Source organism: Trachurus japonicus, chromosome 6 (assembly GCF_045865225.1).
Source record: "Trachurus japonicus isolate A0001 chromosome 6, Traja_1.0".
Taxonomy (NCBI): domain Eukaryota; kingdom Metazoa; phylum Chordata; class Actinopteri; order Carangiformes; family Carangidae; genus Trachurus; species Trachurus japonicus.
In genome coordinates, this window is record NC_140912.1 from 17,204,393 (window position 1) to 17,217,108 (window position 12,716).

At 40.1% G+C, this 12,716-nt stretch overlaps 1 protein-coding gene across 8 annotated transcripts in view; it reads right to left on the reverse strand.

The window, feature by feature from the left end:
- The window catches only part of shank3a (SH3 and multiple ankyrin repeat domains 3a), a 141,435-nt gene that overhangs the window by 75,506 nt on the left and 53,213 nt on the right, over positions 1 to 12,716 (reverse strand). For all 8 annotated transcript variants that reach the window (XR_015036004.1, XM_085779436.1, XM_085779434.1 and 5 more), the window contains 4 exons: positions 10,178 to 10,286; positions 9,462 to 9,613; positions 8,560 to 8,727; positions 5,925 to 6,041 (listed from right to left, as the gene is read on the reverse strand). Coding sequence is in view for 7 of the 8 variants with exons in the window: in XM_085779436.1 (XP_085635562.1) it covers positions 5,925 to 6,041; positions 8,560 to 8,727; positions 9,462 to 9,613; positions 10,178 to 10,286 (546 nt within the window). In the remaining variant the exon portion in view is untranslated. The remainder of the gene's footprint in view (positions 1 to 5,924; positions 6,042 to 8,559; positions 8,728 to 9,461; positions 9,614 to 10,177; positions 10,287 to 12,716) is intronic.

Here is a 12,716-nt window from a genome sequence, read left to right on the forward strand (position 1 = left end):
AGAACACAAATGCCCCTTGAGAAATCCTTGTGCTATGCAGGTTCTGGGGAATAATTTGATATTTCATGATGAGTCACTGAAAGGATATCCTTATTCAAACATGAAGATTTCAGTGCTGTACTCGTCACGACCGCTGATTGTGTTTGCACAACTATAAGTGAAGAAATTAGAAAAATACTTATTTTTGCTCAACCTAAATTCTCCTTCTCATGGTACAAATATATAAAATTCACACAAATACAGTACACAGGTGCATTGTGAATACACACACACACTGTACTGTATATATTCAAACTAATGACAAATGCAAAAAGCAGCAGCTAATTATGAATTTGTGACAAGCCAGTTCCATGAGGAAATCTCATCTTTACTTGAGTCAGTGACGACTGTCACTGTCTGTATGGTAAGAGGTGGTATAAAAATAAGCACAGCAGAGAGCACGGGACGCATACTGTAGATACATACACATCCTCTGCAAAACAATCTCATACCCTTCAACATAATGCATTTTCAAGTGGAACTACAGCATGCACCCCCACCACTCCCCACTCCCCAGCCATGTGCACTGACAAGAAGGCAATCCATGGAGGATAACGTTACATATCATATACTGTACGTCTTATGATGTGTATATTGTGTTGTCTTATCTGTCATTGACAAGAGACAAGAGATTAAGGGGTGTGTTTGTGTGAGACGAGAGCTGGGACACTGGGTCGGTGGCCGAGAGCCTCCATTCTCCCTGTACCAAGTCATCTTACCATCACAATTAATCTGAAACTGTTCAATTACAGTAAAAATCATCTTTAACCCTCTTTAACTAACTGTAGATTTGAATATAGACTGTAGAACCATGTCCTTAACAATATTTGGGAGGATATGATTGCCCTGATCAATATTTCAATAAACTAATTCACATTATACTTGAAGTAAAGTTATTTAAGATTCCAGTGTTCCCTTCCCAGAGGTTATGTCTGAGAAAACTGATGTAGGCAGCTCTCCTTATGGCTGTGACGCCCTCAAAATAATTTATATAATATTGTTATGTTTTACTGTTGAAACATTGTTATAAGATCATCACAGCAGCAGTCCTTGCACCCTGGATAGGTTGTGTGCATTTGCTAAACTGCTACCTTCTAAGTTTCTCACCAGCTTTGGTCACCAGCACATGGTGGACAACCTGACAGGACAAGACTAGGAGCCGCTCATCTCCTCTCACTCTAACTGTCCTCATAAAGTTAGGTGGCCAAACATGTCTACCATGACTGGGAGCAAAGCAGTGCCTAAGCTATACTACATAGCATGTGCATACAGAACATAGGCATAATTACTCAGAACAAGAAACAATTAAAACTGAACTCATTCATTCACAACCACACATTTCACTTTCTGTCTCTATGTGTGAGAATACCCCCATACGTTTATGTGTAAATGAGCACAGGCGCCCCTGGCAAAAAAAAAGCCCAATCATAGATTGAAAGACAGTGTTATGTGTCCATGTTCTGGCAGGCGGAGGGTCGATAATGTAATTTAACACTGAGAGCAGAATTAACACGACGAACAATGACTCTAGTAACTCACATTCTGGGACACACGTGCACAGATCGACGAAACACTAGTTAATAATCGCATAGTGGCTTCACTCATCAAGCCGGGTTTACCTCCACAGTCCTGCATTAGTGTAGAAAGCTGACATTAGCGCAGTGGAGCACCCTGTTCTGGTAAAACGCATAGTACATGGCAGCTGTGGACACTGTCAGACTCCCCTGGCCTCAGCAGGGTGTTTAGTGACTGTGTCCATTGGAACTCAGAAAACTGACATAAACCTGCAAAGCCCATATAAAGTGAGATGGTGAAAACACAAGTGGAGCGTGTGTTATGAAAATGCATGATTACTCTTGCCACTAGTAGCCTTTACAACAATTAAGTGTCCAAAAACCCATATACTGTAGATGGACTCCTACAGATCTTAGCCTAGCTTACTACTAATTACCAATCTCCCAATACATTGTGCAGTTTAATGTACAGCCATGCCTGTATAAACATACAAAGCTGTTTAAATACAAACACACACTTATTAGGGTCAAGGCTCACAATAATCACAACCGTTAAATTAATTTAAAACTAAACCTGAGAGGCTAGCTGACTGCATGTTTTTATAAAGACAGATGTGTGAGTACACAAATGACAATTACCGTGAGAAGAAACCTGGTGATTGGGGTAGTTTTAAAGAATTCAATCATAGGGAATGCACTGAAAGTGTAGAGGGCTGTTAGGATTAACCATTGAAGTGTTCCAGGGAAAAAGAAAAGAGGAATTGAATTTCGATGCATACCATGTTAACCTCATGTCGTTTGTTGGTGCAAATGTGTTGTCCTTCTAAATAATCAAAAGAAATGAAGAAATACGTTTTGAGAACCTCAACAGCTGAATCTTTCTACCATTTAGTGACTTTCCATACTCATTTGCACAGACACATACACACAGACATGCACACGTGGAGGCCAATTACAGTGTGGGCCATCTGTCTTACGCTTCTCTCCAAGGATTCCTATAGGAATAAATTAAGAAAACCAGGAGTCTTCGCTGTCATTTGCTAGTATGGCTTGTAAACAATATTACAATCGTATAGGCTATTGCCATACACAACATCTCGTTATTTTCAAATCTCCTCTAAAATGCTTGATACTTGAATCTTTTTAATGCATGAATTCACACCAGTATGATGACTCAGTTGCTGCAACATTAGTCTTTTTTAGCTGGAACTCTAGACAGGTGATAAATTAAAGGTAAACGTGGAAAATCAGTGGAAAAATGTGGTGGCTATGCCCCTATCCCTAGGATATTAGAGGTCACTGAATGGTTTGATTAGTATGAAATGTGAATCATTCATATGGGGGGAGAGAGCCATAGAGGAGGAGGAAAGAAGTGAAATCCCAAAGCAAGTTTAATCTCAGTCTTAGAAAAATGTTGTGATGCATCAGATTTAGTCGATGTCCTTGACATAGTCATTTACTGCATCCCGCACAGAAAAAGCTGCAATTACAGTAAGTATATTCAACATGTCGCCTGCTTCTGTTTGCTTCATGTGACTAAATGAGTCTACAGAGGAATACACAGTGAACTGTGTGTTCCTCTTTAGCCTAATAAGATAAGCCTGTTTTTAATCTTGTGTATCTCTTGTGGTTTTTATTGTTTATTTTGCACTTTCCTTTATTCATTGTGAGGTGTCCTCGAGTGACAAAAAGGCACCTATGAAATAAAATCTATTATTATTAACTGGCCCTAATGGGGGGCTGAAAAACTTAAAGCAGAGCTGAATTCTCTCTCATTATAGTGTCTATCAAGTTGTTACAGACCATAATGTCTTCACTACAACTACTGTTATAAAAATCTTTGTATTACAAAGTTTAATTTGTTTGGCTGGTTTAGGCAGCTTATGTACCACCTCCCTTTAATTGCACTCATCAGTGCTGTCCCCACTTGCAATTACCTACAGTACTGTATCCTTCCCGGTCGTCCCGATCATTCCACCAGCTCCTAGGTAAAAGACCCCTGCCTCGCCTTCATTCACTGCTGCTGGCCACATCTGCCCTGATATAAACCCCTCAATGTTAATAGCCAGCCAGACCCTGGGAATGTGGTTTTCAGAGCACTGATCAAACTTATTCTGTTGCTGATGGTGCATATGGTATCTTGTCATTCATCTAATCTCTCCAGAACTCATCTATGTATCCGTCCGCCTTTTCTCTCTCCACGTGAATCTATTGATCTCTGCCACTGGACTACTCCTGTCCTGGTCAATTCTACCAGCTCCTTTATTTCTGTGATTGTACATAATCAGCTCAGCCAGGCCTGTTTTGAGCCTGCTGGAACCCAGCAGACGCACTGTGTCTGGGATCAATCAGCTAAATGTTTGACTTCGGCCTCCACTGGCAGGATAACAGCCGTCCTCGGCACTGGTTGACTTTCCAAAAGTTATACCAGTAAAAACTTTAAATTTAGCTTTTTACTCTATCTCTCTTGGATTATATTGTATATTATATTCCCTCTTTCTCCACAGGCACACATTACCTCTCGACCGTGTTTCACTGAGAAGTGGAACATGTACTGACTAAAGTCACGTGGACATGTACACACACACACACACACTTTTCACTTGTTTGTATGTGAAAGACAGAAGAAGTGCTCATTTAATGTTCATGAACTGAGCTACTCTGTTTTCCAGCCAAGCAGCAGAAAAGCCACTTCCAGCTACATGTTTCTCTTTGAACAGCCTCTGACCAAGTAGGACACAAGGACATACTGTATCTGAAAAGAACACTTATAGTTTTCCCATAAGTAAAACCAGTGGGTTTTTTTTTCATTGCCCTCCTCTTCCAGTGTTTTCGTGTAGCCTTCCTTATATAAAACAGATACATTTATTTTCTATCATCTCAACCACACAGGGTAATTTCATAAACAAGTAAAAGGATTTAAGGTATTAAAGTACTGCTACTCTAGTAGGAAACAAGTTGATGATGTTTTAGATTTAAATGATAGAAAATGACTTGAACATGGCGGACAAATCCCTAAACAAGACCATATTGAACATGCACTCATCCTATAAAGGGTAATCCTGAAGTTAAGCACAATACAGGTACATACTGTAGCATTTCTCTTTGTGCCATGTTTGTTTGCCAACAAAAACACAATAATGATTCACACTCAATAAATGTTAGCGAGGTAACATTTATTGCAACGAACTCGGACACTCCCAGCTCTCCAGTTGCTGTAAATATTGTACTGTACCATATACTGTATGTGTAAATTCATATCTGGAAATTATCCCCAGCAAATGCACAACTTAATCATGTTAGATTTGCTAAAAAACCGAAGTGTCTGGATACTCAAATGTCTTCCTATTGGAAAAATAATATACATTTTTTCTTTAGAACTGACATTTTTAGTATGAAAAATGGGCTTGGGGCTGAAAGCCACAGATGGGTAGGGAAGTGGGAAAATATAAAGAGACTAAAGCATTGTTTTTGTCTTTTCATGGCATATGAAAAAGAAATAACACAAAACAATGCCTTCCCTATCCTATTAGACACGCCGAGCAACAAGAAAATTCTTAGAAATAGACACCTCTTGTAAAAACAAGAGGTGTTTTAGCATTTAGGCATTTTAGCTCAATAGCTTTAAACAGGGTAGCTGTGCTTTAAATATCCCACTTTTTTTTTTTTTAAACAGGAAGTTGGTACACGCTGTAGCCGTCTTCTCCGTGTGTTTACTGTAAAACCTGCAATACGGGTGCACATGAAATGTTGGAGTAGCTTTGGCCATTTAAGTCTCTCACTCCTAGTCGGACCAGAACAGGCAACAGATAGTGGATAAAATTACCGGGTACTGTAGAAGAAACCTGTCTCAGACTGCCACTCAAGTGCACAAACATGTGCATTTTCATACACATACAAACAGATGAAACATAATGTGAAGGCTATCTCGCGACTACAGACAGTAACAGAAAGTCTCTGCATTGCATGAACGTCCTCTCAAAATACATTGAAGCCCCACTAGGTCCAAGGCTGCACCACAAGGTCTCCCTCCCACGGCTCTTGGAGGACAAGCAAACAAACAAACAAACAGACAAAAGCTCCCATACATCCTTACATAATGCACATGCGAAAAAAAATCTACAGTTCAAATATACAGACACACGAACCAATGTACGTGGAAAACACAACTTTGATACTGTGATAGTTCATTAATGATGTCTGAGAAGGTAAATGTACCACAGCCGTTTACTCTCTCGACCTGCAGCTTGTCACCCTGCTGCGTAAATATGACACTTCCTCCTGCACTGGCACTGATCATTAGCACTGAATGCAAATCATGTAAAGCACAACCACGTGTGTTGTACTACTTTTTTTTTTTGTAACTGTTACCTGGTTGTAGAGAGCACACACATGCAAGGCGGTGTTTCCAGATGCATTCTGGGCGCTCATGTCAGCTCCATAAAACAGCAGGTGTTCCAGATGTTGCACGTGGCCATAGCGGCAGGCCTGAAAACAAACACACAATAAAGACTTGTTTATCAACCAATTCAAGAGGGAGCAATCACACTGTGGCTCGTACATGACCAGGGCAGCACATTCTACTTGTATTTGTTGGATTTAAGAAGACGAGGGCAGGAAATCATTTGTGACAAAGGTCTAACATGCTGGATTTTGAACAAAGATCTTACAAGTATGTGCAACTTTGCCAAACGAGTCAACAGTGCACTGTGTTTTTGTAAACTGACAAAAGGTAAAAAGGTGAAAACTGATGTTATGTACACAATTATGGTTTTGGTTAGTACCTGCTGCCTACTTGACAAAAACCACACAAGCAGACCTCTGCAGTTGTAACGTACTTCTTTCCTTTGTCACAACATATTATTGGAGTTATTAGAGTAGAATAGCTTGAATATGAAGTGCACAACCACAAAAAGCAGCCAAAACAACAACTTTTTCTTGTGTATTTCCTTGGGCTACTTCCTTTGTAAAATGCTCCTCTCGTGTTGTTAACAGTCTCTAAAAGCAAGGGAGAACCTTATTTGTATCACATACAGTACCTGAGGCCAAATGTAAATCTGTGAGTTAAAGTTATCCTGTTGAGGGTGATGCCTTTTTTCAGCTTTTTTGTTTCACATAACTGGAAGTAATAAAGTTCTTCTCTATCTCCTCGCTCTTTTCTCCCTCCCATTCCTTTGTATTGTCCTGTGTCATTGACAAAGAAATGCACTAACTCTCCCCAACAATTATTCTCTACCTCCTGTGCTCTGTCTTGCTAAGAGTGTGTGACAGCAGTGCGACAGTGCACAAATGGTGCCGGGATTGTTGTCGGTTATCAGGCCTTCCACAGTGTATCCTATTGTACACAATACATACCACTAGAATACTAATGCTCCAGAGGACAAAGAAGAAAATAAGAGACATGGAGGAGATGAAAGAAATACAATGGAGAGAAATGGCCGAAGGACTACTGGATTTACATTTCAGTGTCTTGGATTTAGGATTAAAGAAACATGATCTGCTTCCATGCTGAACTATCAATCTTTCCATTAAACCCTGTACTTTATTTACACATTAAAATGGCACACATATAAAGACAACAACCCTCTCTCCCTCTGCTTAGGACCTGAACATGCATTGGGGAAAACAGAAAGGAGGACAGATTCAGTTTGCATTGAAAAAAGCACGAGATATTGGACTAGAGAATATTCTAGTATACAGTGCTGGTGATATTTACACTGTCAAGTGCAGCAGAAGATGATACTGGAGAGTGACCTTCATACAGTAAAGATCCTGAGGCATCTGATCAGTCCTCAACTCATTTTGCAGCATGAAAACATCCCCAAACAAACAGCCAGAATTACTAAGAGATGCTGTCAGCAATAAGAGGAACAAATGGTCTAGCCTCCACAGAGTCCTGATCTCAACATCATGTAGTCACTCTTGGATTACACATGAACACAGGTGCGAGTGAGACAACCTTAATCTACAGAGGAAGTGTCTTCAATCACCGGTAAGTGCCATTCAAAAACAAATCTATTTGTAATGTTTATATCACAGCAAGACCTTCAGATAAACTACACCAGGCAGATAGTGTAGCGCAAGCAGCAGACAGAATTCACACTGAAAGACAGATGAAGGGGGGGAGTTGATGGCAATGTGTGTGACAGGAAAATATTGACTGACATGCTGCCTCTTTCTGCTTTTCACCTCAAAAGAGCCATTTACAATGGCAACAGATAAAGTGGAATGAAAGTGATAATGCAGGTTTTCTCCCAGAGAGGAGCCAAGACATTTTGCATCCAAATGTATCACATCTGATTGTTTACTCAACATTAGGATTAGCTTGATTCCCTAACTCTGATTACAATTTGGTGTTGCTATTCAACTTTCCCTCAGCACTGATTTATATTCAGTGTCGGCAACAGAGGAGGTAAATCCCATAGCTGCCTTTTTGGTTTCATTTACTGTACAAGAACATTCAGACCTCCAGTGTCCTACTGTCACTACTCAGATATAGGCTGAAAACAATCACAAACAAAAACAGCATGTAGGCACTAACCTCCACTATGTTTATAAAGCAGGGAATGTCTTGTGGCTGCATGTGTGTACAAATGCACTCTTTATACTGTGTTTCTGATTTGTTACTTAACTTAACAAACTACCACTTGGCAACAGCTACATAGTAATTACATAATAGCGTTTGTGCTAGTGAACTGTATTTTTCACAGTACAAAAAGAGCAACATGTTTGTGTGTTACAAAATGTATGGGTGTTGATGGTCACACAAATGCCATGTATGTATTAATGGATTTGAGCAGCCAACGTTCATTCATTTACAAAAAACAGACTTTCAAATATGTGCACATGTGGTTGAAGTTGGAAATCAATAGAAACATCTGTCCAGTCTTTTAGAATGGAAAAAAAGTGCTGCCTTCCTGTGAAGGACCACTTACCTCACACCTGCATTGGTATTCAGCACATAACCCATCATTGTTTTATCGGTGTGTGTGTCAGTGTGCATTACCTGGTGTATCTCCTGCCAGCCATTCTCATCCACGCAGCCGACCTGTGCATGATCATGCAGCAGCAGCTCACAACAGTAGGGGTCTCCTCCTACCATTGAGCTGTGGTAGAGCGGAGTCAACCCCCTACTGTCTTTATAGTCAGGTGATGCACCCAAGTCCAACAATGTCTGTTGGGAAAAGAAGGTGGTCAGGTGGGAATGATGCTTAAAGGTCTTCACACAGTACCATCTATTATTATATATAATATATATGTATTATATGTATTATTATGGTATTATTATGACCATGCAATATGAAGGTCAAAGATACTGGTACATGGGGCTGTATTATATAACTGCTCTTCACACTAAATAAATGGTGTGTCAGGGGAAAAAAAACCTCTGCAAGCTTATCATTAAGTGGTACTGATCAATTCATCATACATCTACTGTACAGATATACAGTAGTATGACAAGCTACTGAAAGATAACCTCACATGACTTATTGTACCAACAGCAACAACAGCGTATGCATGTTACATGGCCCGACATTGAATATTTGGACAATGACTGAGAAGAAGTAACCAATTTCAATTTGAACAGTTCAGGCCTGGCATGAAATAAATGATATGACTCATGTAAACCCTTTCATTTAGGTTACAAGCCTCCTCAAACCAGACACATGCAAGGCCATTCAGTGAATATGCCAGCTCATTCAAAGAGGGCATATTAAGCCTCACATATTTAGTAATTGCTCAAGCACCCTCTGTGCTTAATTGCTCAAGCACCCTCTGCCAGAGATTGCCTGCCTGCAAACTCTCCTTTCCCATAGGAGAAGTTTGCAAGCAAGCATTCAGCGTAGCAAAAGTAATAAAGTCGAGTCAGATTTCTGCTATGATTGTGTGCCTTTGTTGTCTACTCACTATAAGCGCTGTATGGTTCTTGCTGCGCACAGCCTTGTGTAGGGCAGTAATGCCATCTTTTGTTCTGAAGTCCAGATGTGCCCCTCCACTCTTCAGCACCTTGATGAGCTCTGCACATCCCTCCAGCTGTGCTGCCAGCGTTAAAGGACATTCTGTAAAATCCAAGGAAGAGAGAGGGAAATGTACAAAAAATTGAGCAATCCCCATTGAAAAGTGTATTGTGCATTTTTCTAAGAAATGAACATCCCACAATTGAAGCTGTCAATATCTGATGACAAAATTGCCAATTTATAAAAACTGTGGGTTTATGATTGCAGTGACTCTGCATTTGGATAACTGCTTTGGCTGTCATGATTGTCACCCTCCGGTGCTCCTAAGTGGCTGCTTCCTGTTGGTGTTAAACCAACCTATTCTCATGTTTGCCTCGCTTCACAGCTCCTCTGCCAGACTACAGGTCACCCAACAGGGAAATCTCCTTTATGGCTGGACAAACATTTGCATAAACACGGGGAGATTAGCAAAGGGAGTAATCCAGCTTTACTCATCATGCAGAGGGCTTATTTCACAAAATCCATACATGGTCATTTTGTGGTGAAGACAGTCAAAAGGGGAAGGAGAAAGCAAAGGAAAAAAGACAATTTCACAAAGGTGAAAAAATGAATAATATAACTAGAGTAGGACAGGGATAGTGTATCTCTCAGTGCAGTCATCCTCACCTCCCGAGTCTGGATCATGGAAGTTGGGGTCCAGGCCTTTTTCCAAGAACCTTGAGACCTTTTCAATGTTCCTCTGCTGCACATACTCCATAAACTTCTTCAGGTTTGCCTAATAGAGGGAGACAAGGGAGCAGGGAGATGGGGAGGTAAAAGGAAGAGATAGCTGTGATTGGGTGATGTCAGATTCATGTGGATGATGTTGTTTAATAATGCAGGTCAGAGATAAAAACTAAAGTGTCTGCTCTCTCCTTCTGTGTTTAAAGGTTTTATTTCTGTTCTGTCATGCCAAGGAAATGGACCATGTGCATTAGATGTATAAGCCATTATGGGATGGACTAAAAAAGACAGGGAAAGGCCGTTAGTAAACGTGTAGTAAGGTGAGGGGAAAAAAACTCTTTCGCACATCCCTTGCCACTGTCATGTGAGAAGTTTCTAACTTTCACCTGAGCTACAATTACATTTGTTATTGCTGTTTATCACTTTTGACCAATGCTTTCCCTGAAAGATGGATGGTTTATTTTTCTGAATTTAATAAAAAATGTTGCCTCATTTGAAGACTATAGACAAAAATAATACTGTCCAAGCCATGTATTAATATGAAGCAGCAGATGCAGCTACATTTACCAGCTTTGTAAAAAAATCACTCCTGCATTACGTTAGCATTGTAGCTAACATTTAGCGCAATGCCGGTGGGGGTTTTAAAGTGGTAAAGACTGCATCGATCAACATAGAACAAAGAGTGCAAGACTGATGTTCTTCCTCTGAAATGTAAACATGCTGTAACTCTGAAATGAAGACTTTTCCTTTCTGAGATGAGCACACACAAAATAAGTTCAAATGTAATGGTTTTAATATTGTGCAGTGCCTTAGAGCTAATATTGATGTTTTAAACCATTTTCATAAAACAAGTACACATACTGTACAAATCCACTTAATTTCCTCTGTGACTTATGATTAAAAATATTCATCACTTCTACTGATAGGTGTAAGCCTGTAGAGTATAAAGTGAAAAATGAAGCTATGAGCAAGGTACCAGCACTAGCATTTCATAATATGTGGATATAGCCTGAAGAATCAGGGAAACAATCTGTCTGGGACTATCTGAGACATAACATCATAGACCAGCATGTACTGTATCCAGTGTCTATGGGCTGTACTTACAGAACGCAGAGAGAAATCATTAAAACAAATTTCCAATCTATCTATCTAATCTAATTTTGAACATAAAATATGAAAACATGATGATGGCCTAAAATGTTTCCTGCAGGATGTAATTACACAATATCTGCAGTATCCCAAATGAGCTTCAACTTTGATTACTATTGCACTCTCAAGGTTTGAGTCTCACTCATTACATAACATCCACATGTGCAAAACGCTCCAGACACACACACACACACACACACACACACACACACACACACACACACACACTTTAGACAGCTCAATTACTTTGCAGACAGCTCATATATGATAAAGCAATACATATACAGTAAATGTACACACTTACATGCAAGGATGGAAGCAGAACACAGCAGCTGTTTTGACACTCACCATATGCGGCATCATAGTATACTGTATATCCCTTGTCCTGACAAGTCACACTCAAACACCTTCTGGATTTCACATCACACACCCTCTTTCTCTTCAGACTAAGTCATCCGCTGCCCGCTTGCCACTACAAGCCTGCCTCTTGTTCACACACACCACAGTGACATGCTGCGAGGAGCTGCCGACCGCTACTCTCACCATCTCCAAGTCAGACTGAGTGAGGGAAATTCACTTTGGCTTTTTCCTTTTTTTCAGATGTTCTGTGAAGCAGTTGTTATGGTGATGGGATACAAAGACAGCCCTGGCAGCCAATGTACACATGAGTGGGAAGAGCACAGAGGTTGTGTTTTTTTGAGTATGTCTGTGTGTACTTGAGTATGTGTGTACATGTGTACATGTGTGTGTGTCTGCATAATGCCTAGGATAATGCCTTGAAGAGGCTTAGGGTGTGATTTGCCAGTGATCAGCTGGATCTGATGTGTGTTTTATTGCCTGTTGAACACAGGGCTGATAAAAGGCTTTGTAATGATTTATCTGCTTTGATGAGGGTCTTAATCAACTCGTATTATAATATTTCTCTGCGTCTCTCCTTGTCTCCCTGTAACACTCGCACACAAATCCACACATATGCAAAATCAGAAAAGGCATTCATTTTCCAAGTTATTATGACTTACTGACAACTGACTAAATATTCTGAAAATAAATCAAAACGGTGACAGTCACATATCAGATCTGAAAATCAAAGCTCTGTTGGACTGGTGGTTTCTCTGAATACAATCTGTGTAAAGAAATAATTTTACCAATGTCTACTATATTTCACAATGACCGGCTACTAAAGAGGCTATTTCTAATGATACAGAGCCAAGGTTACCCTCAAGAGTTGTCTACACACCAATCTCAATCAGCCTACAATACAAGATGAGCAGTCCTATTTCTACAGGGAAGACTGGATGCTAACAGAAAGTGACTATAGGGGGGCAGAAAACCA